Source organism: Salvelinus namaycush, chromosome 1, assembly GCF_016432855.1.
Source record: "Salvelinus namaycush isolate Seneca chromosome 1, SaNama_1.0, whole genome shotgun sequence".
Lineage (NCBI taxonomy): Eukaryota > Metazoa > Chordata > Actinopteri > Salmoniformes > Salmonidae > Salvelinus > Salvelinus namaycush.
The window spans coordinates 12,885,526-12,910,984 of NC_052307.1; the positions used below are offsets into that span (position 1 = coordinate 12,885,526).

The window sequence follows — 25,459 nt, forward strand, 5'->3', positions numbered from 1 at the left end:
TGGCTGTGGCAGAAAAGGTATGGGGACTTAAGGATTTTACATCTGAAGACTTGCTAGGAGTTCTGGCGCAAGAAGACCCGCCCTCCCAGGTTCCCCATTGAGCCTGTGTAGGGATCAGATTCGTTTGATTTAGTTTAGTGTATTTATTATTTGGTAGTTATTTTGGGGGGAGATTTTGTTCCATTTTTGGGAATCCTGTTTCCATCCCGCACAGTAGTTGTCGATCGCCAATATACTGTAATAAAACAGGCAGGGAGCAGGTTTCGAACCTCGACCTTCTATAGCCCGAAGTCCAGCGCGCTATCCACTGTGCCGCAAAAACATGCTACGCGGCAGAGTCGATAACCGCGCTTATAAACCCAGGGTTGTTACAATACCATAGAAGAAGAGCATCATGTCCACCATGGCTTGTGTTTATTTTGAAGGTCTATAACATTGGACTTGGGTATAAAACATAATTACATAATGCTCAATTTGTTGAATTGTGTTGGACAACTGGTAGGTAGAGTGAGAAGACAACCTTCCATTGGTAAAGTTAGCAACGGTGAAATCAGATAGACAACGCTAGTTAGCTACGCTACCAGTATAATCGACTAGCTAACCTTGTTACTAACAAGTTACACGTTTCTTATAAACGATTTTCTACGCCGAAAAACCTCTACATTGTAGCCAACGTATGAGACGTCATTATCTTCTATAACTGGTGTTGGAAGGGTGGCTCCCTTCACGTCTTTTTACTCGATATCTTAGCGCAAACATGTTGAATTGCTTTGTTTACCTTTTGAATTAGACGGCATTTACCCCTAATGATCCCAGAGTGCAACGCGTTATTTACATTATGTCGTAAACGGGAAATAAGGCCATTACCCCGGAGCAGAACAATTCACAGTACCATGGATCAGGTGATATGTCAGCTGATGATCAGAAGAAACAGGAAGACAGATTAGTGGGTGTCCTAGCGTTGTTATTTCTCAATAAGTATTATATTTATCAACCCAAAACAAATCATAATATTTGAGAAGTATTATTGCTACACGAAAGAAAATACATTCAAAATGTTTGCCGCTGACGACGAGGATGGAGATTTTCTGTCGCCTACTGGAGGGTGAGTTTGCTTTCTTTCAGGCTAACTGGCTAATACAAATCTAGCTAAACCATTTTTCTTTTACTTGAAGCTGTGCTTATTTTGTAGCGAATGGAAGCTAAGATATCTTGCTTGTTTGCTTTTTTAGAGACTTCCCGAATTGAAGTAGGCTAGGCTATAATTTTCACAGAACTAGCTAGTTACTGCACCCACTGACAAAAACTGCACGGATGCTATGGAAAATGGCTAGCTGCGAAATCATTTTGATTGACATGTAGCCAACTACCCCCGAAATCACTACAACAATTTAAGGTAGTCAAGCCCATTCACACACAGTCTGGTACATTGTTAGATTACTTGTTGATATTGCTGCACTGTCGGAACTAGAAGCACAAGCATTTCGCTACACTCGCAATAACCTCTGCTAATCATGTGTATGTGACCAATACGATTTGATTTTACGGATTTGAGCTAGTCGGGCGCGTGCCTTGCACAATATAAATCGAAGGAAAGCGTGACCTCGCCTTACACTTCGCGCATCCTCAGTTAGAGCCCTGTGTTCTGAGAAAGGCTTTGTCCTCCACCTCTCACCCAAAGACAGGAATGCATTGGATTTGCATTTACAGTAGGTGTCTCATGCAACTGTTGCTATATCCTATGTTTTGGGTAGTTTGATTTCACCCCAATATGTTTTCCCATTTGGCTGTGAGCCCAATTTCAGTTCAAGAGGTTTGGTACCACAGTTGCTGAATTAATAGGTCTGCTATGTCTCATCTGAAGTTCATAGATATTCAATCACTTGAACAATGCAGGCTAACTGCCAACTAGGGCATGTTGTTTTGCTCTCTAACATTTCCTGGCTAGTGGGGCAATTGTTCCCTCTGCTAATATGATTTGGAGGAATAAAGCTTGTCTGGGCCAGGAGCAGTGAAGGAGGGAGAGGCTAGGGTTGTGGCTCCTAATTCCTCTCACATGCTGCTAGTTAGGGCCAGTAGGGCGAGGGCTGCCTGCTCCTTCGCATCAGCTCAGCAAACTGGACTGCAGACTGAGCCAGAGCTCCACAGCTCTTCCAGTGATATGGTGTCAAATCTGCCATGGTGGTGTGACTGCATTGGAGAGCAAGACATTGGGGAAAGGAGAGGAGGGCATTGCTAAGAGTGACAACACTGAAACTTAGTGTGTTGTTGGGTGGCCCATGCCTGTCTGTGGCCTATGCCTGTCTCTCTTACAAGTGGCTAAACGGGCTACTCTTCACCACCAGTCGTCAGCAACAAAGACCCAGGCCTCAAGGTGCCCACCATGTCTTCTGCTCTGAGGGATAATGACTACCTTTGGAGGGAGATCCAAGGGTCAGTATGGCCCTGCTCTGGAGGGAAATGTTCAAGTGAAACCTAATGATTTTCATCTCGATAATGAACAAATCTTTAATTTGCCGCTGGTGGTCTGTCTGTGGCAGTTGAGGAAGGTCATGGTGTGAATTTGTGATGTGGTTCTTCTGCTGGAAAGCATGTGAATGTTCTTGTGATGTATTCATGCTTCAGTTATGGCAACATATTGTTAGAGATGATGGTGCAATACCTGATGATGTAAGCTATTCTAGTGTGTACGATTATTGTATCGTAGTAAGAGCTGCTGGGATAACAACCTACATTCACGGTTGTGTGTTTTCGTCTTTCATTCAACAACCTGTTAAATGTGGAGATGGGCTACTTGACTTATTAACATGAACAAGTAATTTTAGCATTTTGACTTGTTGGATGCAGTTGCTTTGGGATTTGGAAATCCTCAGTCTTATTCAGATGAAAGGGCTCATAAGAGCAGCTTTTCTCTGTTGTGTGGGCATGGGTCTTGATATACAGTGTGTGGTGGCTGTATAAACCGGGCATGGGGCTTTTGTTCTCTGTGGTCAATATAAATACATTTTCACTTCAATTTGTTGTCAGCTGAAATCAGGAACAGTAAGCAAGAAAATTGTTGACCATGAAACGGCAACAACTGAATTGACAGAATAGTGTTGGCTTTTTATCCAATGAGATGTTTTTTGTCTCTATGGAACATATGTGTTGATCTCTTTTGAACTTCACTTAGGAGAGAGCCAAGTAGACCGACCTCATTACACCAATAGGGCTTTTGCAGATTATGGGCTTACAGAAATAACCTAAATAACACTTGCTCTATGTACGGGTTCCCCATCTCGCAGCCTGCGGGTGATAAAAAAAAAAAAAATTAAATAAAAAAAAAATATATATATATTTGGTACCTCAAGTTTTCTGAGTGTTTATTTTATTTTTACTTGTTGGACATGAGACTGCAAATCAGCTCCAAGTGATTTTACTTTTGGAAATCTGTTTCAAAGTATTCCCACACATTATAGAGAGAGATGTGATTGTATACAAATGTAAGCAAGATTAGAAATGATGTTTTAGTCAACTATTATATCTGTTTGGGCTTCTTGTGGTCAATTTGCAGTCTATAAATGATTTGTAATTACAGTACATTCGGAAAGTATTCAGACCCCTTCAATTGTTCCACATTTTGTTACGTTACAGCCTTATTCTAAAATGAATAAACTTTTTTCCCCCAAAATCCATCGACACACAATACCCCATAATGACATTTTTGCAAATTTATAGACAACTGATATCACATTTACATAAGTATTCTCAGACCCTTTACTCAGTACTTTGTTGAAGCACCTTTGGCAGTGTTTACAGCCTCAAGTCTTCTGATTATGACGCTACAAGCTTGGCACACCTGTATTTGGGGAGTTTCTCCCATTCTTCTTTGCAGATCATCTCAAGCGCTGTCAAGTTGGATGGGGAGCGTCGCTGCACAGCTATGTTCAGGTCTCTCCAGATGTTCAATCGGGTTCAAGTCCGAGCTCAGACTGGGCCACTCAACAACATTCAGAGAGTTTTCCCAAAGCCACTCCTGCATTGTCTTGGCTGTGTGCTTAGGGTCGTTGTCCTGTTGGAAGGTGAACCATCTCCCCAGTTTGAGGTCCTGAGTGCTCTGGAACAGGTTTTCATCAAGGATCTCTCTTTATTTTGCTCCGTTCAAATTCCCCTTGATCCTGACTAGTCTCCCAGTCCCTGCCGCTGAAAAACATTCCCACAGCATAATGCAGCCACCACCATGCTTCAATGTAGGGATGGTATTGGCCACGTGATGAGCGGTGCCTGGTTTCCTCGAGACATGACGCTTGGCATTCAAGCCAAAGAGTTCAGTCTTGGTTTCACCAGACCAGATAATATTTTTTCTCATGGTCTGAGAGTTCCTTAGGTGCCATTTGGCAAACTCCAAGCGGGCTGTCATGTGCCTTTTACTGAGGAGTGGCTTCCGTCTGGCCACTCTACCATAAAGGCCTGATTGGTGGAGTGCTGCAGAGATAGTTGGAAGAGTCTTGGTGGTTCCAAATTTCTTCCATTTAAGAATGGAGGCCACTGTGTTCTTGGGGACCTTCAAAGCTGCAGAAATGTTTTGGTACCCTTCCCCAGATCTGTGCCTCGACACAATCCTGTCTCGGAGCTCTACGGGCAATACCTTCGACCTCATGGCTTGGTTTTTGCTCTGACGTGCACTGTCAACTGTGGGACCTTATATAGATGAGTGTGTGCCTTTCCAAATCATGTCCAATCATTTGAATTTACCACAGGTGGACTCCAATCAAGTTGTAGAAATATCTTAAGGATGATCAATGGAAACAGGATGCACCTGAGTTCAATTTCGAGTCTCTTAGCTAAGGGTCTGAATACTTATGTAAATAAATAAAACATTTAAAGAAGAAAATTATATATTTTTATACATATGCAAACATTTCTAAACCTGTTCGCTTTGTCATTATGCTGTATTGTGTGTAGATTGAGGAACATCTATTTTCATACATTTTAGAATAAGGTTGTAATGTAAAAAATGTGGGAAAAGTGAAGGGGTCTGAATGCACTGTATGTTCCGCCTCCTTGACCATCCGCACAAGAAAAAAATCAGCTTGCGGCTGAATCTAGTTGATGATCCCTGCTGTGTTATTTCAGGGCAAAGCTGGCATCACTTTTTGGAATGGACCAAGCACCTAGTCAGGGGAATGAATCCTTCCAATATACAGCCCCTAAACAGCCTAGGAAGACCCTGAATCCAGGTAAAAACATCATTTTAGCAATGGAAGGAAATATGACCAAAGTTAGGTTAACATGATCAGGTGAAACTGAGATGTGTTTACTGACAATAGAGCATGTTTTAATTTCCAGGACCTCCTGCCCAGAAACCCACTGGCCCTCCTGGTGCTCCTGCAGTATTATTGGCTACAGCTATCCATGCTTTCAAATAGTGAGTATCTTTAAACTGTACAAATGACTTGAAATGCCACCCTGTTGATCCTGTGACGAGACCCATTCATTTGTTTTGAGTTCATGACTTACTCCATAATTGATCGTGCATCTTTTTGTTTAGTCTTAATGGACAGTATCAGAAACAAGGAAAGCTTGGAGCTGCAGTCCTGGGAAACCACACAACCAAAGAGGTGTGCTTTTATTTTTTTAAATGTGAATAAATGTTAATGATTTCTGTCTCTTTGAACATGCTTATCATCATGCAAGTTTGCTAAAAATGGCGTAAAAGTTCCTTGTCTGTTTTTTCGTAGTACAAACTCTTGCTGTACGCCAGTCAACAGAAACAAGTGACTGCGGCCACGATTCATGTTGGGTTCGCCTTTACGGTGAGTTTGTGTCAGAAGAACCTGAGCAAGACCAGTTGGCTTCACTTAAAGAATCTCAGCTCTTACTCTTTCCCATTGTCTTCTGCAGGTTCAGCCCAGCAACTACTGCACTTTTTATGACGACCAGCGTCAGAACTGGTCCCTGATGTTTGACACAGACAAAGCTGCCGTGGACTTTTGTAAACAGGTGAAGGACAGCAGATGGACTCTGAGTTTGAGTTTGTTTAATTTAATACTGATATAAAAGTGATTGAATTGGCAACTTGTCTTTGATTTAGGTGTGTTTGGCAAAAGTGAACAGCGCCCCCGCCTTAGATATGGTGGTGGTGCAGGACCTGACACTAGGGGAGGGGCAGGGGGTTGAGAATGGAGACTCCCTGGAGGTGGCATACACAGGATGGCTCCTGCAGAACCATGCCATCGGACAGGTAAGATATCGCTGTGTTTATTGTTCCATTAGAGATCAGTGCTTTGCACATAGCTGTGTGTCCACTTTGCCCTGGGATGTAGTGGTACAGCAGTGGTCTTGTAATATTCAACTATTGTTTCAGGTGTTTGACTCCAACCTGAACAAAGACAAGCTACTACGACTGAAACTTGGCGCTGGAAAAGTGATGAAGGTGAGTCATAGATGTCCTATGGGTGAGTCATTTGGGTTGTATGGGCACAGCTTCTGTTCTCAAGAAGAATAGTAGGGGCATGGGGAACTTACAGCTTCCTCTCTCTCCTTTCTAATTGCCAGGGCTGGGAGGAGGGCATGCTGGGTATGAGGAAGTCAGGCCGGCGTCTCATGGTGATACCCCCCAGTCTGGGAGACGGCTCCCAAGGAGTGGCCAACTGCGTCCCAGCAGACTGCACACTTATCTTTGAGGCAGAGCTACGACGGGTAGGACGTCCAGCATCTCTCAAATGGGACTGTCCGATAACATTAAGCCAGAAGTCACAATTGAGTTTCTTTGTCTCCTCATGCTCTTCTATTGTGTCCTCAGTTGAAGTTGGCGAAGGACAGTGTGTCTGACCGTGCCAGTGCTGGGTCTCGGGACTCTGCTGCCTCCTCACCTGCCCCCAGTATGGAGAACCTGGGCCCGGACCTACCAGCAGGGCCCGCTCAGCCCCCTTCTACAAGCCCCGGGAGACCAGGGTAAGAGTACAGGCTTTCCTGAACACTCATAACCATCTCCCCCAGCTCATTTCGTGTCTTTGTCCTTCTTTCATTGTTTTCACCCTCCCGTTTTCAGGGAACCACTACTTCGGGCAAAGTCGAATTCAATCAGTGAACAGTTGACAGTGAGTGCTTTCTCTTCTGAGTAACATTAGACTTTAATATAAAATGTGCAAAGCTGACCTGTTTGTAACCCAAGCCCTATCAGGCTGATGAGGTATAACCTACTCCTTAATCTTCCCATGGCTCCAGAATCCAGATGCCACCAAAGCCAAGCTGATCTCTCGCATGGCCAAGATGGGCCAGCCTATGTTGCCCTTCATGGCAGGGCCCTCCTCCCAGCCAGACTCCAGTGACTCTGAGATGGAGGTGAGATGGAGGGTCCAAGGGATTGCATTTTCACATAGCTGCACCTACAGAATATGAGCTGAGATAATGATGCTAGATATAACCAGTGTCTTCCTTCAGGACCCCAGTGTGTCCAGAGTGAAGGAGCGTCCTGCTGCTCCCTCTCCTGTGCAGATCTCCCCTGCCCCCCAAGCTCCAGTGCAAGGTGAGCTCTCCCACAACCTCTGCTGGAGTCATCACTCTCCATGTTTAGCTGGCCAATAAATGGTCTAATATCACACTTTTTTAAGACCGATTAGACTGAGATTTGCTATAAAGCTTTCTTTTCAGGGTGTCGATGTTTGTTGATGCCCTGGGATGTAATTTCTCAGTTTGTACATAATGTGTATTTTTCCTACAGTGCTTTCCTACCCTCATGGGGCACCGCCCTCTGCCTTGATGCCTGTCGCTATGACAACTGCTGCTCCGCAGCCTGTGATGCCAGGCTCCGCCCATGCCTTTCAGGTGAGAATGACAAATGTCATCTTCATCGTTCAACTGTCAAACATTTAAACTAATTTCCATGCTATTTTGTATTGGCTGCAGAGCTGACTTAAAGGCTAACCTCCCTTCTAACGAATCTTCCTCCATTCTCTGCTGCGTCATTGAATCAGTCTGTTATGTTTTTTCATAGCCTTATGCCTACCCACAGTCCTCTATGGCTCCCTCTCAACTTCAACAAATGGGCCAGATTTACCCCACCCAGACAGTGCCATACATGGGAGGCACTGGAGAGGTCACTTCCTTCCTCATGACTGAAGCTCGGCAGCACAACACTGAGATCCGATTGGCTGTCGGCAAAGTGGCCGATAAAGTGGACCAGTTGGCGTCAAAGGTCAGCAATATAATTATTTTTATTTCTCTTTCTGTATCAGACATTTCCACCTCCAGTTTTTCACTTCTCATCGATTTGACAGGTTGACGACCTTCAGAGGCAAGGAGGCCACTCATTGGCTATGCCCAGTGTCAATATGGAAACATCCATGATTATGCACAACATCCAAAGAATCATTCAGGTATAGTCTGGTTGGGAGGGTGTGTTAGGGATTTAATTCCCTAATAATACTTTAGTAAAATGTCTACTTGTTTTTTCTCTCACTGTATCTCACTATATTTACTGTACAGGAAAATGAATCTTTAAAGAAGGATGTCTATGAGAAGAGCTCACGTGTAGAGGAGCAGAACCACAAGATTGGGGAGCTCATCAACCAGAACCAGAGGTAAGATGCAGACATTGATGCAGAAGTTAACATTGGGGGATCTGAAATGGCACCATATTCACATACCAATTTCAGACACAGCCGTTGATTTTCCCTGCGTGTCCAGCCAGGCTTGTCTCTTTTGTTGTTGTCCAGATACATGGAGCAGAGTAACCTGCTGATGGAGCAGAGGAATGATTCCCTGAAGTCCTCCAGTGAACACAACCAGGTCCGGGTGCTGCAGGCTGAGCAGGATAAGGTAGATCACTGTACCACCACCCTACTGTACTTCTGTATATACTGTCATCAACCTGCAAGGAGGAACTAACCTTCTCTTATACTCTCACAGCCAGTGCTCATTATTCTCATGTGACTTAATGGCTCTATTACACTATCTAACATGGCTTTAGGGATATTAGTGTTCTTTTTGTCTGGGGACTAGACTAACAGAATGACTGCTGTAGCTCCTGGCTGTTTGTCCTGCTGTGTTCCTCTCAGGACCTTTAGTAGTGACTGCTCTCTCTTTCCAGCATGCACTGCCTCAGGACCTGTGCTTGGGCCAGGTGAGCCTGTTAGCTCTCGCTCTACCTTCCTCCACTCATCCTCCTTCCCGTCCCCCTTTTTGCTGACTTTTCATTTTTTTCTTCGGCCCTTTCCTCCTCATCAGTCATCATAATTCACCAGTCATCTTCTTCCCACAGGATCATGCTGTCAGGCTCCATGTTAACTCTGTCTCTCACTCATCACGTCCAGCCAATCACCATCACCACTGTCCGCTCGCACTGTCTATGGCTGTGTCCCAAAACTATGAGATGGCCTCCTTTCCTCGTCGCCTTTCCTTCATGACCACTGGAAAAAGGACTGGACACTGACAGTTCCCAACATCTTGATTTATTTCCAGTCAGATTAGTGATCATGAAGGAAATACGTTAGTTTAGGTTATTGGGACACAGCCTGCCTTTGGACTGTGTATTGTATAGACAGACAACACCGCTGACTAACAGTACTTGTCTCTGTCGCTCAGGTGCGTCTGACAGAGGAGCTGGCCACGTGTACAGCGCGGGTGTCCCAGCTGCAGCAGGAGGCCACGTCTCACCAGCAGAGGGCTGCAGAGTTGCAGAGCAAACTGACCTCTGCCCTGCAGGACAGTGACACACACTGCACACGCATCTCCTCCTTAGAGACCCAACTGGAAGGTTTGCACTACTCTTACATAATTATGTGCTATAAACACAATGTTTTTCTTTTAAATTGGTTAGAAAGGTGTCAGTGAGAGTGTGTTTATGTTGGTGTGAGACTAAACCTGTGTTTTTGAGTAGAGCTAAAGGAGACGTCAGAGCGAGGCCAGGCCCAGTACCGTACAGAGAAGCAGAAACGCAAAGGGATGGAGCTCAGAGTAAACAACATGGAGGAGGAGTTGCAGGACCTGAAGACTGACAAAGAAAGTCTGGAACGAGTGAGTATGGCACAGTGTCTGTGGGCTGTTTTCTCCCAAGGGCGCTGGGCGCAATGGTATTCCAGGGCGCGTTCTCAGAGCGTGCGCAGATCAGTTGGCAGGCATCTTCACGGTCATTTCCAATCTCTCCTTGTCCCAGTCTGTAATGTTTTAAGATGACCACCATCATTCCTGTTCCCAAGAACTCTAAGGCTTCATGCCACAATGATTACCGCCCTGTAGCGCTCACATCTGTCATCATGAAGTGCTTGGAAAGGCGGGTTATGGCACACATCAACTCCATCATCCCAGACACCCTAGACACACTCCAACTTGCATACCGACCCAACAGATCCATAGACGACGGAGTCTCAATTGCACTCCACACTCCATTTGCTGATGACCCAACGGTGGTAGGTCACTGGCGACGATGAGACAGCCTAAAGGGAGGAGATCAGTGACAACAACCTCTCCCTCAACGTCAGTAAGACCAAGGAGCTGATTGTGGACTACAGGAAATGGGATGGCGGGCACGCCCCCATCCACATCGACGGGGCTGTAGTGGACCGGGTCTAGAGCTTCAATTTCCTCTATGTCCAAATCACTAAGGACGTAAAATGGTCCACTCACACGCGCACAGCGCCTCTTCCCCCTCGGGAGGTTGAAAAGGTTTGGCATGGGCCCTCAAATCCTCAACAAAGGTTCTACAACTGCACCCTTGAGAGCATCTTGACTGGCTGCATCACTGCTTGGTATGGCAACAGCACCGCACTCAATTGCCTGGTGCAATAGAGGGTGGTGCGGACGGCCCAGTACATTTCTTGGGCCAAGCTCCCTGCCATCCAGGACCTCTATCAGGCAGTGTGAAAGAAAGGCCCGGAAAATCGTGCACGTGACATTAAAATGTAACTTTTAGATTTAGCCTCCAATGCATACGGCTCTGTTAGAAATTGCCCAAAGGCACAGATCTAGGATCAGCTTACAGATCTCAGTTCTCTTCAATCCTATACCATAACCTTCACCAATAGCGTGGGAAAAGGACCTAAAACTGAAATTAGATCGGTGTCTAAGGGTAGCTTCATCTTTCTTCTCTTAGACGCTGTCAGACAGGAAGAGGAAGTGGCAGGCGGAGAGACAGCGGTGTGATGAGGAGATGGAGGAGCTGAGGAGGAGCAGCCAGCAGGACATGGACAGTCTAAAGACACAGCTCCGCAAGGCCAGGACCAGCACTGGCCAGGCAGCCTCAGAACAGGTACTGTACAGGGTGTAATAATATTTGTCTATGGGGAGAGGGTGAAGAGTAATTGTGCGTGTGTGTGTTCCAGCTAGCCCAGCTGCAAGCGGAGCTGGAGGAGGAGTGGAAGGGGAAGTGTGAGCAGGCGCTGGCCTCAGCCAAGGAGCAGCAGGGGCGTCAGATGGCCGAACTGGCAGAGCAAAGGGACACACTGGAGCAGAGACTGACCCAGCTACAGGAAAAGGTCAACAGCCTAACCCATATTATACCGTACACAAAGCTTTCTCTCTCCTGATGCCCCATTGGACTCCTGAGTTAATACATCATTTTATATTGTGTGGCTAAGGGGGGATTTGTTACTGTTATACAACAATGGAATTCCATAAGTTCTAAGGCTGGGAAATTACTTGTGTAGCTTAATCTGTGAGAGTTTAGTGGTTCTAACGCATTCTAACAGTTCTCAGCTCTGAAGCAGTCCAGGGACTCAGAGGAGCAGTGCATGCTACAGCAGCAGGTACAGGACGAGAAGCTGCAGGTCCTACAAGAAAAGGTACTGATGTGTTTACATGTTAGTGTAGCATTAGCAGCTAACTCTCTCCATATCATAATGAAGTCCTCTTTCTCACACACTCACATTCTTTCTCTCTTTTCTCTCGTTCTCCTCTCTTTCAGTATTCAGGCCTGGAGGAGCAGTCATCAGCTATGAAACAGAAGCTTGAGGGGCGAGTGGCTGAGCTGGAAAGGAGGCTGGCAGAGCAAAGGGGCCAAGAGGACACTGCAGGGGAGGTGAGAGGGACACAGAGTCATGTTTCACAGCTGAGTGTCTGTCTTACCTGTACTTCATGGTTTGACCCTAGCCCTGTGTGCCCTGGCAGGTGAAGCGTGTGATGAACGGAGTGTTCCACTCTCTGAGAGGGGAGTTTGACCTACATGAGACCTACACAGGCAGCGCTGTGCTCAGTATAATCGTCAACACCATAAAGGTACTGCATCTCTGCTTGACAATTATCGAAACTTTTATATCTTACTACTGTGTTATTCACAATGGAGATGGACTGAAAGGGATTTGGGTGAATTAATGTTGGTGTTTGACCTTCAGAGTGTTACGTTGCAACTGCTCAACGTTACTGAGAGACCTTCGTCCCATCGGAGTGAAAAGGAAGAGGTGGTGGAGATCAGTGATGTGAAGCGTAGAGAGGAGAGACCACCACAGGATGTCCATGTGAATGGGGAGGAAGAGGAGGAGCAGAGGACAGAGTCAGAGCAGCCTAGTGAGGCCGTTGGGCAGAGGGAGGGAGACCCCAGAGATGTGCAGGAGAGGGCTCGTCTGGAGGCAGTACCAAAGACCGAGAAGCCGACTAAGGTGGAGCTAGCGTCAGACATCCACACAAAACCAGAGCACCAATCACACTCAACCCAGCCACGACCAACATCTCCCGAGCCACTGGGAGAGAACACCACCGAGGCTTCGGAACCCACTGACATAAACCCTGAGGAGAATCGGCCCTCTGAGATGGGACAGGAAAGTCAGTCAGAAGGTGACGTAATTACCCCAGAGGTGAAAAAAGTGAGTGTCACTATTGAGGGTTCCATGGGTGAACTGGAAATAACTAGCCCCAAAGCCACAGGTCCTCCAACCCAGCCCCCACCTCCACCAAGCCCTCTGCATGACAGTCCTGGGAAAGTAAGGTGAGTTTTCTAGCGAGACCAGTGAAATACACAACCGTCTCATTCAACTGAGCCGCATCTATGTTCATAATAAGTCTGTTGTCCCTTGCTAATATGCATGAATTCCTGCACCTCTCTCTCTGCCTTCTATCCCCACCCCCCCTTGCTCTCCCTCCTTGCTCTACTCTATGTCCATTCTCACTTGTGTGTTCTATTCTCTCAGTCTGACTGAGGGAGTAGGAGAGGAAAATGGAAAGGAGACATTTTTCCAGAGCACAGCCCCAACCAAACCCCCACCACCACCCACTGAGGAGGAGGAGGATGAGCTGGTGAGGGAGGATCAGTAGAGCCACACCAGTTCTCTCAGATTTATACACACTGGTTCTGTTCCCCTTGTTTGTCAGTAACGTTTGTCTGTTACATGGCCTACTGAATAGTACATCAGGTAACATAAAGCTGGTTTCAAGATATAATTCAGTGGCAGGATCCTCTGCTGTTGAATGTCTATGACAGGAACTTGTTCTGAATTACTTAATTCATTTCCGAACAGTCTCATAAGTGTTTTGTGGTTGGTCAGCATAGGATTACTGAACACAACTCACATTTGATATACTTTTGCCATGTTTTCTAAGAGCTTGAAGGGGCGACCTCCCCCAGCCCCTCTGTTTGGCGATGAAGAGGATGAAGATCTTGACTGGCTGGGCTGAGCTGAGCAACAACTGAAGTGATAAGTCTTATGAGTCTTGAAGGCCATCCTCTAGAGAGATGATTTCCACTGTCCTAGAAGAGACTATACCTGGATGAACATGTAGTGAACTCAGTCTGTCTGAGATAAGGCAACTCTGAACAATGTGAGTGAGAAGGACGTCCTGTCAGACTGCCCTGAACACTGCGGTTAAAGATCTGTGTGCCATGTTGAGATCTGTAGGGCTGACCTGATTGCTGTTGCCTGAAAGCCACCTTTGATCAATTAAGTCTGATGAAATCCACCAGAAATACACCCCCCCCCATGCAATCAAAGTCAATCCATCTGTTAGCCCTGTAATTTGTTGCTTACATTGGGTCTTTGAGACTAAAATGATGGTCTAGGGTATTTTAACTACTGTAGCTTGGATGTTCATTTATCTGATTTGATTTAAGATGTCTGTTTGCTTGTTGTCAGGGTTACAAGGCTGTTGTGTATTAATAATGAGGGCTTGATGCTTCAAGAACATCTAACTTTTAAAAATGTTTGCTGAGATTCATTCCAGAAAATAAAAAACATATAAAAAAGATGTCCACATATTCTTTTAATTTTTTCACCAGAGATATTTCTGCATCATTTTGGTATGACATCCATAATCAAACCAACGACCTGCAATCAATGAATACCTCTAGCCTATAGCATACTTACTGCAATTAAAACGTTTAAAAATACAATGACAAAACTGGATCATAATTTGGTGTTGACACATTTACCATAACACCATATAATATAGTATGCCTAAAATGAGTCATTGGTATGGAAGGCTATGCAGAGCATCCTCCAAGAGATGATGGGTTTTGGTGTAAAAACTGACCAGCAGGTGGAGAACTAGTATGGAAGTGTCTCGCCGTTGCTTGGCAACGCAAGTTCTGACAGTTGGCTCTTCTTGGGTAGCTAGCTAGCAGAGTTGTTCACTAGCGACGTTTATTTTTATCTGGCTAAATTAGCCTAACATAGTTATTCCATTCATTTATCTAGGGTGCCCTACGCGAGGTACGTATGCGTTGCACTCGGATTGGGGGTTCTGCTCAATAAGCATTGCAGAGTTAACGTTACTGTAGAAATGGATGGCTGGCTAGCTAGCTACTAGTACACTTAAGTTTCTCTTTAAAAAAGTAGTTTCCTTCCAATTAACGAGAAACAGACAGAGCACAAGGCCAGGTGCTTCTCCAAAAATGTTAGCGGCTCTGTTATAGTATTCACAATAGCACATTAGCTACATAGATTGAACCAATGTAGCTAGCTATTATTGGGAATGCATTCTAAGTGGTATGCTAGTATGGACATTAGATAGCTAACAGTAGTATATGTACTACAGGACTAGCTACATGATTGCATTCTCTCACTCAGGTGTAGTCCATGGGCAGCCTTGCCAGTGAGGTTTTGGATGAGGCCCACTGTTTCTGGGCGATGTGCGCTCATCCTTGCTGCTGGGAGTCGGAGCAGCGCATTGCCAAAGGCGTCCCACACTACATAAAGCCAAGAACATCAGATGGGGGGAGAGCCACTGTAGATGGTAGGCAGTCATGTATTGCAATTCAATTTCTCTCCTCTCTTTCAAACACACACAGCAGTACTGTAAAATGCATTGAGCAGCTGCTGGCTCATATGGACCATATGTCAAAGTGGATTAACAGTGCTGTTCTTGCTGTTCAGTGGAAGAGTTTCCAACCCTTAGTGTGGTTAATGTATCGGAGTGGACTGAGGGCCAAAAGACCCCTAAAGTGAAGCTGCTTTACAAGACGCTTAGCAAGGAGAATTTTGCCACAGATGCCTCTCTAACTCTTCTCTCCAGCCAGTCACAAGCCCACCAGCGGGAGCATAACACAAGGTTAGTAATAGCCTAATAAGTCAATATAGTATATTGCCATTCAGTATACTGAAACAGAGAACAGAGTTATCATTTATAGTTGAAGTTTAAACAATGGATTTGCATAGGGGTCCTCCTACTCTCTAATTCTTCTTTGCAGTGCAGACCTTCACGTTCCAGGGTTAAACTCTGTTGACCATAGTCCTCGTAATAAACAACACAAGGAAGTAAAGGTTTGTCACAGTTACACAGAGACAGTAGGCCTAAAGTCAGACGCAAGGCTTGCTGACTTTGTCTTACACCCTTTGTTGAAAACCAAAGATGGAGTTTTTGTAGGCTATACTTTTCCATGGTGAGTAATATTGATCGGAGTAAAGCTGATCCAGTGTAATGTCTGTTGTGGGTGTTATTGCAGCTCAGCACAGCTCAGATCAATCAGTTGGCCAGCTGTTCCAGTGCATCATGGGGCTCTGGCTCCCTAGTGATGTGGGTACCCAATCCCCAACACATCCCGCAGTGCCAAGCCCGAAACAGGTCACTTGAATTATTGTATTTGATGTTGATTGTATCTTTATTTTTCATCATACTCAGTCACCTTGTGCTGTACTTTTTATGTTGTAGGCCTAGACCTTGGAAATTTGCATCGTTTGATTACCACATTACCTTTTTAGGCGTTAAACTTGGCAGATATGCAAATTGCCTTTTTTGATCACAGGCCTAAATCTCCCTATGTACCTGTCAAGGAGCTAATTTGCCTTCCGTCCTTAAAAACCTCAAAAATTGTGAGTACTATATTTACACAGCTTTCATAAATGGTTTGTGGCAGGTTATTTGTCTTTGTATTACATTAGTGTTAATGAATAGGCCTATTTCGTTAACCAGTTATATTTACTAGTCTTTCTTGTATATTATAGAACAGAAATCCAAGAATTCAAGTCCAAGAGTCCAAGGATGTGCGGAAGAGGGTGCCGTTCCAGCTGACAACATTGACGTCAAAGCCGAGAAGTGAGCATGGGTTGAGCTCCCCAGTGGCACAGCAAACTGTCCACCCAACAGACCTTGCCCTGGCCAAGCCTGACACAGACACTGACCCCAAGAGGGAGGAGGACGAGGCCCAGACCCAGGCTCATACCAGCCCACACCCTCCCCCAGCACCCAGGATCCCCAGTGCTTTCCTCCTCAGGAACAAGCCTGTGGTGTTCCACAGTGTCAGGGAGAGGGTACTGAGAAGACACACCCAGCAGGACCTCTCAACATACAAGTACAAACTGGACAGCAAGGTCACTCATACTATCATACTACTGTCTCATGGCATTCTCTTTTTACATAATGATTCTCTGCTCTGAGTATGACTGGTCTGTCTGATCATTAAAAGGCCTGTCTCTAGTGCTGTTTAATTTACATGTAACCAATAGCAATGAAGCATGTTGCTGCCTTTCAATCCATATTCATCAGGCTTGCTGAGTGGTTGAGAGAGGGGGAAAACCCTGCTTTGGCTCCACAGTGAGGGAGAGTCATGGGAGAGTGAGACTGGGCATTGGTTCTGGAGATGCAGGCCCCGATAGCTCCTATTACACTCAGCTTTTCTGCCTGGTTTTATAACTGTTTATTTTCTGTTTTCAGCATCTCGTGTAGGGAGTGGTCAGTAGTCACGTACTTCCTCGAACAGCCAATCTTTAGTCCAGGAAGATTGGAACAAATTCCTGCTCAGCTGTTGATAAATAAATGAAGAGTTTAAACTTAACTGAATTATTGCCAAATACACTGTCTGGGATGTATGTTACTTATTGTAGACAACACTTGTCTATTGTAATGTCCTGTTGGTGGGTGGAAATGAAGCGAGGAACCGCTAGTTTAGTCGAAAATATATATATTTTTGTAGAGTGTTACACTTGAATAAGGAAAATCTGGCAACCCATGTTGTTGTTTTGGTTGAGTTTCTTTTTAGCTCTATTTCCTTTTTCTTCTGTCTTCATGGCTATTACTCTAGACTGGTGGGGGTGGCATTGACTGGGATAGTCTGAGAAGACAGACCTATCTGTGGAGGAAGCACAACCGTCCACCCAACTGTGACAGAGAGAAGCCATTTCCCCCAGAGGACATGACTGTCAGCAAGACAGGCTTTGGTTTCTACCCCATCCCAAAGGTCATGCTCCATCACGACCCAAGGAGCCCTCTGTCCAAAGGTAACACACTGGAGCTCTAGGCTGCATATTGTATGCAAGCCAGGACGCTGTGCCATGCTGTCACAAAGAGACTTACAGATTTGTAGATTTGGCATTGAATGGATCAAGGTGATCAAAGAACTGCTCATTTGTAACAAACTTGTATATGTTTTTTGGTGTGATGCAAATAGAGAGAAAGATTGCAAAGAATGTTGTTGAGGAAGATGTGTGTGCATTGCAGGTCCAGCTGTGTGGCGCTGCCTGGAATGTGTGGATGGGATGTGGTGTGGCCATGGTGGTGGTCCACTGGCCTCCATATCCAAGTGCCTTAACTCATTGGTGTCAAACAGTTCCTTCAAGTTCTGTAGCAGATCCAAACTCAGCTGCCAAAACCCCTTGCACCAAGTAATTGTCCGACTCTACACCTCTCAAAGCTAGCCAACACACTCAGAGTGAACCAATCAAAACCAAAATTCATCCCTGCATTGAAACTGATCTGACATGTTCTTTAAGCTCCTAGATGGAGATTACCTAAGTGATGTGGATCCAGGCAACAAGGGCACCATCGCTCCTCAGAACTCCATGATGTACCTTCAGGACACAGCTTCACACTACAGTGGTGAGTATATCAATACCGTATAGGATGGTTCTCAGTTTTTAATGTTGATATTTGTTATTGTATCGTCATTCATCTGCTACTTTTTAAAATGTATGTACATTTGTACATCAGAAGTGTCCATATATGCAATATATTCTCAGATAATTTTCCTAATCTCCATGTGATTCCACAGACTGTCAAGGAGAGGATAAGGAATTTGGCTTATGCCCAGAGAGAGATGCTGAAGGAGGTCTAGGAGCCTTAGAGAGGCCAGGTAGGAGCTCTTAGGACAAAGGGCACAGGTCTTCAGGGTCCCAGCCATCCCCTCCAACCTCTAGCGTCAACTCCGATACCTATGGAGATGGTTAACCTTGAATATGAAGAGACTGACACTGAACGATCCAGGACTAAGATCCAGGAATAAATGTACTCATCATGCCTGTGAACATTCATATATTTCATCCAGAGCTATTCTTATGCTTTAGATAAATACATCTGGTAGCTTGCTTTTTTTTCATGTCAAGTATAGCCTAACATGGTAACGTAACAATATACACTAAGTGTACAAAACATTAAGGACACTTGCTCTTTCCATGTCATAGACTGGCCAGGTGAATCCAGGTGAAAGCTATGATTCCTTATTGATGTCATTTGTTAAATCCACTTCAATCAGTGTAGATGAAGGGGAGGAGACAGGTTAAAGAATGATTGTTAAGCCTTGAGACAATATAGAAATGGATTGTGTATGTGTGCCATTCAGAGGGTGAATGGGCAAGATAAAAGATTTAAGTGCCTTTGAACGGGGTATGGTAGTAGGTGCTAGGCGCAGCGGTTTGTGTCAAGAACTCAACAGTTTTGTGTGTCAAGAATGGTCCACCACCCAAAGGACATCCAGCCAACTTGACACAACTGCGGGAAGCATTGGAGTCAATATGGGCCAGCATACCTGTGAAACGCTTTCGACACGTTGTAGAGTCCATGCCCCGACGAAGTGAGGCTGTTCTGAGGGCAAAAGCGGGGGTGTAACTCAATATTAGGAAGGTGTTCTTAATTTCATGTTTTGTCTACTCAGTGTATGTTAATTTACATGATTTATACTGCCTAATCCTTATTCAACAATCAATTAACATTTCTTATTCAGTTATGTCATGATTCAGTATTTGATTATTTGACATTAGTCAGCTTCATGGTAGCCTTGCATATCAGGATTGTAGGTGCTTCTCACCACAGGGTTTAAATGGAGTCCACCACCTTCATGGTTATGAGAGGGCACCAGGTGTCACTGTAGAGTCATCGAGGAAATTCCCAATTTGGCTGTTTTGATCAGTTGCCATTGCCAACCTCTAAATATTTCACTTTAAAACATAGTTAAAATGTGTTTTTATTATGATAAAATCGTCTACAAAAGATAAACTTGGTTCCACATATTTTGGGAGCTCTGTCACAACCGTGGCTCCTGTCCGTCCAGCAGCCCAAATATATACATTCGCCATGACAACTGAAAGAAGGGGCTCTGGGGTTAGATCACATCATAGGGCTATGGTTCAGTCAGTTTGTTTATGGAATAGTTGATGGTACCCCCTCGACTCTCCAGCTGCGCTCATTTCCGCTCTCTGTCCTTGGCCTAATTATGACTGCAGCAGCAGTCAGTGGTTTGTAATGTAGCAGAGGATGTGAAGGCCAGTGTTGGGTGCAGGAGGTTAGGCTAGCTGTGCTACTGCTAGTGGAGTAGACGCCCAGGAGAGGTTTCCTGCTGCTCTGCCAGGTGCTCCTCCTATGAGTGCCTCAGTAACAGTACTTATTAAGCACGGACTCTCACTGTAACAAAGCTGGGTTGAGGAAAGAACTGGCTGAACTGAACCTGTCTGATGCCCTTTTTTACTTAAGTTCTCTCTGTAAAAGGCAAGGTTTTAAAAGCAGAAAGTACTACATGAACAAGTTATAATAGTGATGTGTTCAACATGTTTCTCTCTTACTCCCTTAACCCCAGAGCATCTCCTATCAGGGAAAGGCCTCTTTCTGCGGCGTATACATTATTGTATAGATTTTATTTGGTATTTTTTCCAATCGTAAAGTCCTGTTTTGATTCAATTCACCAGGGCAGTGGTGGAAAACGTACCCATTTGTCATACTAGGGTAAAAGTAAAGATGCCTTAATAGAAAATGACTCAAGTCAAAAGTGAAAGTCACCCAGTAAAATACTACTTGAGTGAAAGTTTCAAAGTATTTGGTTTTAAATATACTTATGTGTCAAAAGTAAATGTAATTGCAAAAATATACTTAAGTATCAAAAGTAAAAAGTAAAAGTATAAATAATTTCAAATTGCTTATTAAGCAAACAAAAAGGCACATTTTAGATTTGGATAGCCTGAGGCACACTCCAACACTCAGACATAATTTACAAACAAAGCATTTGTGTTTAGTGAGTCTGCCAGATCAGAGGCATTAGGAATGATCAGGGATGTTCCCTTGATAAGTGTGTGAATTGGACCATTTTCCTGTCCTGCTTGCCATGCAAAATGTAATGAGTACTTTTGGGTGTCAGGATAAATGTATGGAGTAAAAAGCACATTGTTTTCTTTAGGAATGTAGTAAAGTAAAAGTTGTCAAAAATATAAATAGTGAAGTAAATTACAGATACCCAAAACAACTATTTAAGTAATACTTCAAAGTATTTTTACTTAAGTATTTTACACCACTGCACCAGGGTATAAAGAAGTAATTGATTAGGAATGACCTCAAGTAAGTTGAATGAGCAAACAAACTGGACTATTTTTAGGTGGCATAACACTGAATATTGGACATTAGATATTAGTGCCTGCTGCAAGCTGCTGGATAACGAAGTATCTAACTACTTAAAGAAAGTATTGCTTAATGCTCTGAACTATGATAGTGGAGTGTGTATATCCAGTAGGCCTGACTCCCTTACCTGGACATACGTAGCTGTTTTATCATCAGCTGTAGATTGCATGAAATATCAAGTGTATGGTGGGTTACATTTTCTAGGCTATTACCAGCCTAGTGGCCCATTCAGTCACAGTAAGCTTTATGTGTTTGTGTCACCATCCCTGTTGGATAACCCTAGAACTTTCTGTTTACAGCTCTTTGCGATAAAATGTTCCCCTCTGAATCATAGGCACCACTGTGTAATGGTGCCACACAGCCCATCCCCCTCTCTCCTCCCCACTAACAGGACACTCTCTGTCATGCAGCTACACCAGCAACTCCCACACTAAAGTCCCTTTGAAATGCAAGTTAGATTTTTTTTTTGTACTTAGTTTAATATGCAGTGTGCAGCTTAAGAACCCTCAGATTCACTGGAGCAAAAAGCAGTGTCAGTAGGTATGGTTGCCTTGGCCCATAATCTGTTTGTCTGATTGAATTTTTGGATTGGGAGGAGAATCAAAGTATTTTCAATTGATGTAGGCTATAAGTAGCCACAGTGTATTAGGTAAAAGGAAGGATTCATTTTGATATGGACTGTGTGTAGGTGGTCTGGATTCTCAGTTACGGGAGATGGTTTATAATGAATGTCTTGTTACAGCCTAGTAGTTCTGTCCTGGGATTCTATTTATGTTTCCATGCATTGCATGTGTATTGTGCCTGGCTGTCATGCAATTATTCCAAAACTCCTAACCTTGTGTAGGTGGGTGTTCTTCACAATATCAGGTGATTCAGCAGTAGTTTTGGGTTACAGCATGGGCTGACTGATTACAGTGGGCATGCATACCTCTCCTCTCTCAGAGAAGGTGTGTCTGTCTCTCTGTACCTGACTATAGCACACCTGCTCATGTCAGTCAGCCACACAATGGACAGGTTGTTGCAGTGCTGTGGAGAGCTCTGCTGAGGGGGTCTCTTCTCCTGGCTGCTTTCATCACTCCTATTAGGCTGGGTGAAGGAATGCACCGGCCATGGGTTCCCTCAGCTCTGCTGCTTGGGTAGCCGCCAGGTTAGGCCTAAATGAGGTCCTTTTGTCTCTTAATGGGTGCAGGAGAGCCACACCTGCATTAGGCTAGCACAGGTCTACTTATCATGCTCTGCCCTGGGGCCTCATGGAGGAGCGTACTGGAGGAGAGATGCACCGGTGTCTACCCCCAGTCGTGGATCCATACGCCCAATGACCGTGCCCCCTGACATCATCCTTTTCACAGCTGTCTTGCTCAACTGCCTTACAGGAATGTACAAAATGTAACGTATTTAAAGAATTGTTGTATAATCAGTATTCTCTCTTATACATGTACAATTATGGGCATTTAGCAAACAAACAAGCGCTCTTTGAATGGACCATTTGAAGGGTTACTGATGATTGACTGTGTGAGTGTACCAGCCAAGGTTTTTAGGACACTAGTGTGAGGAATTTAGTGGAGGCCTGACCTATAGAGGGGGTGTCATGAGGTGGGTTAGGGTGCATCACACGTACCCAGCTGATTCTACACTGGGTAGATGTTTACCCAAATATACGTGACGTTGCTCCCACAGTCACTGTTATATACTGTACCTCAGAATGCAAGTCACATGCAGTACTTGTCAGACAGTTATGTACGAGTGTCTTTTTTTAATTGTCTACTTTTAGTGAAGAAAATAGTTGTAGTACTTTAGAGGACTCTCATTATACAGTACACCAGTCTGATAAAGTTGACTTGATGAAACTGTCTGTTTGCTATGATACAGTATGGAATACTTACTCACACCCACAAACCCAGTTACACTGATTTACGTGTTCAGGGCAGGTCTGTTTGGATTACTGACTGTCAGTCTTTAGGACATTAGAACACCTCTTCCTGAGTGTTGTGTAGATACTGTAGACTTCCTGTTTACCCACTTCTTCACCAATGATACATGAGTATACCCATCATCATTGGCCCTTCTCTGCACTACGCAGGGTACTTACAGGCATCAGGGCTGCCAACAATATCAACATGTCCACAGACCATTATCTTCAGACTGTGAGTAGACCAGAAATCAAGCTGTTGTAAAAGCCTCCAAAATAGTAAAGCTGCTAACTGCTGTCATACAGTATAGATGGGTCAGACTGCAGACACAGGAGTGGATAGGAGTAAATCTGGGTGGTGGTTTGTTGGTGTAGATTAAGACTAGGCTGAGTAGATTGAGACTAGGCTGAGTAGATTGAGACTAGGCTGAGTAGATTGAGACTAGGCTGAGTAGATTGAGACTAGGCTGAGTAGATTGAGACTAGGCTGAGTAGATTGAGACTAGGCTGAGTAGATTGAGACTAGGCTGAGTAGATTGGAAAGGGACAGCATTGATAAATCGCCAGGGCTCCTAACCCCTCTGTTTTGGAAATGTTTGTCTATCTGACAAACAATGGCTGGCTGAAAGCCAGGGGGGACTTGCCAAACCACGGCCAGCACACACATCCTGCCTTTGTGGGCCAGGAATGCCAGGAATCCAGACAGCTGCCCTCCTTCTCCCACCCCTCCCTCCCCAAAAAGGTGCTCTCTCTCAAACATCCCCAGTGTCCCAGTGGTTTCAGCCCAGTAGCCTGGGTGTCTGGGTGTTTGTGTAAGGCGCTGCTTGTGGCTCACCTCTCTCTCCCTCCATTCCTCCTCTCTCTCCACAGTGCTCCTCCGTCCCCACATCAGTGGCAGGCAGGTTAGTAGCAACATCTGCTCTCTGTGGTTCCCCTCTGCTCCCACCCACTGATCTTTATTCACACTGAGATTCCTGCTGCCTCCACTCTCAACACATCCATGTTGGTTTTTATATTTGGTTTTTCATTTTGGTTCTTTCCTCGCAATTCTTGAATTTCTGAAGCGGTTTTGTATTCAAAGATACTTGTCTTATACATTTTTTTTTACATTAATTTTATTTAAAGAGCACATAAAGACCATGTAAAGTGCATACACAACATATCTTTGCAGTCTTTACAAAGGAGCGTAGTGAGATTCACATGTTAAGGGTACATTTTGGCTGTATAAAGCAAACATTTCAAGAGTCTGAATAAGAATACAATATGTAAAAACCACTTAAGAAAAATAACATAAACAATCAAACACAAAAACCCAGAAGTTCCAGAATAAGACCAGTACAATATGACAGGAACTTTGACCAGACATCTTCATACCTATGCTGTCTATGTTGAAAGATTGATGTAATTCTCTCCATGACAGCAAGTTCCACGCAGACCTAACCACATATCTTTTGGGGGTGCATTTTGTTACACATTTCCTTTCTGCTGCTAAAAGATAATCTCAATTTAACTGGAGAGGAGTGGAGTGTATCCACAGGAACAATACCTAGGAGGAGATGACATGGGTCTGGTTGAATAATAATATGTGTGATGTCCTATATAAAATGGAGAATTGCAGACCAAAAATACTGGATTTTCGGACACGTCCAAAATATATGTGAATAAGACACGTTTTTTTTTCTGAACCATTATTATTTATATTTTGTTTGATATTTTGGGGAGAAGAAGCTCTGTTGTGGTTTTGTCAAGGTGAACTGGGTTAAGTGAGGACAGGTCTCACAAATTGAGCAAGGATCCACAGAAACAGGTCCTAGTTATTTTCTTTGCCTTCTCCTGTGGTGTGAGAGGCTTGCTATATTCACACTCACTCCTCTCTGTCTCGCTCTGCAGGTTTTCAGTGGCCTCATCAAATGTGCTAAATTACGTTTCCTGTGTTTCATAACAATGAGAGCCAAGGCCTAATGCAGGGCCTTCCTGCCCTCGAACAAAACACTTTTTATGTCCCGCTGGGATGACAATGGGAATGTTTCATTTTTCCTACCAAACATGGGAACCTGTGGAAGAGCCTTTGTTTCCTGGAATGTGGCCATTAGGAAAGAGATGGAGGGAACACAGGATATGTGCCCTGCCCTGGGCAATGCGTTTCAATGGGGTGGCTGGGGCCAGAGGAGTTGTACGCAGGGATTTTCTCTGCTATCTGCATCACTACTTCCCCTATTAAAGTGGATTCCATGCCAGAGTGGGATTCCCCACTCATTTTTTCCGTTACACCTGCACTTGTTTTTTTCTGTTGACAGCATCAGTCTTACTTGACCCCCATTGTCAAATATCGCTCATATGCCAGAATGTAGCTACCGTGTCACTCCACAGTATGGGAATCCCACAGCCCTGCAGCCCTGGGTTCAAATAGTGTTTGTGTTTATTCAAATACAAATACTTAAAGGACATATGTGCTACTTTTCAACCTCATATTCATTAACTCCAGCACCGTACCAGTGTCTACATATGTGAAAATGGCATGTTTCTATGTTCAGTGATTACAAAGATAAG

General features: G+C 44.4%; 1 protein-coding gene across 1 annotated transcript; it reads left to right on the top strand.

Moving 5' to 3' along the window:
* The first annotated feature begins 449 nt into the window (after positions 1–449).
* On the top strand, positions 450–14,144 carry LOC120048398 (FK506-binding protein 15-like). Its single transcript, XM_038994384.1, has 28 exons — positions 450–1,105; positions 5,116–5,219; positions 5,329–5,407; positions 5,531–5,600; positions 5,721–5,795; positions 5,884–5,982; positions 6,074–6,223; positions 6,347–6,415; positions 6,538–6,681; positions 6,785–6,936; positions 7,034–7,082; positions 7,210–7,326; positions 7,426–7,510; positions 7,706–7,809; positions 7,979–8,179; positions 8,262–8,360; positions 8,470–8,564; positions 8,700–8,802; positions 9,568–9,739; positions 9,863–9,999; positions 11,075–11,230; positions 11,304–11,456; positions 11,670–11,762; positions 11,885–11,998; positions 12,088–12,195; positions 12,312–12,901; positions 13,104–13,209; positions 13,513–14,144. Exons 1-28 carry the CDS (start codon positions 1,056–1,058, stop codon positions 13,585–13,587), a joined length of 3,549 nt encoding a protein of 1,182 aa, XP_038850312.1. The 5' UTR covers positions 450–1,055; the 3' UTR covers positions 13,588–14,144.
* Positions 14,145–25,459: the final 11,315 nt, after the last annotated feature.